Consider the following 1,199-nt stretch of genomic DNA (forward strand, 5'->3'; position numbering starts at 1 on the left):
TTCCTTCCTTCCTTCCTTCCTTCCTTCCTTCCTTCCTTCCTTCCTCTTATACAAAGGGATCAGGAGGAGGTTGAACTTGTAGGGCGAGCACCTTACTAACTTATCTCCCCAGTTCCCCTCAGTGGAATCCAGCCACACCAGAGAAGTCCTGTCCTGGACGCGGTGCACTGGTCTCTGTACCTTGTCAGCGAAGTGCTGGATGATGAAGGATGTGTTTGACATTCTAGGCTTTTCGAATAAAGAGTTCTTGTTGACAAAATTGTTGTACAGCTTTTGAAGCCAGTTTTCATCGGTTCCATGAGGCAACTGGAAGAGAAGGCAAAGACAAATTCTAGTAAAGAAACGAGATGAAAAATGGCTAGTGGGAGGAAAGAGGCGGATGGGAGGGGGCTTTCTGCTGCCTCAGGGAGCCCCTCCAAGGCAGAGGCCCTTCTTCCTCTGAGCAGCTCTAAGTATTCATCTGCCTTTGACCTTAATCTTTATAGATATCTATCTTTTATTATGGACAGATAACAATTGTGCTAATATATGAACTATTTATCGCAATATTTAAATGGCTATGCCAGTGTCCCTTTAGATGGGAAACGGTCATGGCATGACTTGGGTGTAATGCAGAATCGGCAGTATTTTATTCTTCCTCTCACAGAAACCTCACAGCTCCAGCCTGACTCCACTCTGAGTGACAGGAAAGACAGCACCAGGTGTATGTCTTCCCTACCCCATCTCAAGGAAAATAGATTTTGGTTTTTCTGCCTCCCAGAACCAAGGTTCAGCTAAGCTCCTTGAAAAACCTGTTTTTAATGCTGGCATTTAAACACTACTGGGTAAATTCAACCCACACAGAGTGAATTCAATCCCCCCATTGTGTTTCAATGACTTCTAGGTCATGTTAGGAAACACTCCAGTACTTACAAATACTCAGAGTCTACCTTGGCCTCTATACCCTAGAACATTCCAGAACACCGGCGGGTTGCATGCAAGAGTTGGTGCACAGTACTGGGGAAAATGTTCAGGAAGAGTCATGAAACCAAGTATTCCAGGAAGGAACCACCAAGAAGTCCTTACTACTGTGTATAAAAGTGACAACATGTGCCAGGGGATGGTGGCGCACGCCTTTAATCTCAGCACTCAGGAGGCAGAGGCAGGTGGATCTCTGTGAGTTCGAGGCCAGCCTGGTCTACAAGAGCTAGTTCCAGGAC

At 46.0% G+C, this 1,199-nt stretch overlaps 1 protein-coding gene across 1 annotated transcript in view; it reads right to left on the reverse strand.

The window, feature by feature from the left end:
- Nucleotides 1–1,199, reverse strand: part of Myo5c (myosin VC) — a 73,967-nt gene that overhangs the window by 41,751 nt on the left and 31,017 nt on the right. Inside the window, exon 13 of the mRNA XM_026779100.1 lies at nucleotides 181–306. Within this exon, the coding sequence (XP_026634901.1) occupies nucleotides 181–306 (126 nt within the window). The remainder of the gene's footprint in view (nucleotides 1–180; nucleotides 307–1,199) is intronic.

The sequence above is a fragment of the Microtus ochrogaster genome, chromosome 5 (genome assembly GCF_000317375.1).
Source record: "Microtus ochrogaster isolate Prairie Vole_2 chromosome 5, MicOch1.0, whole genome shotgun sequence".
Lineage (NCBI taxonomy): Eukaryota > Metazoa > Chordata > Mammalia > Rodentia > Cricetidae > Microtus > Microtus ochrogaster.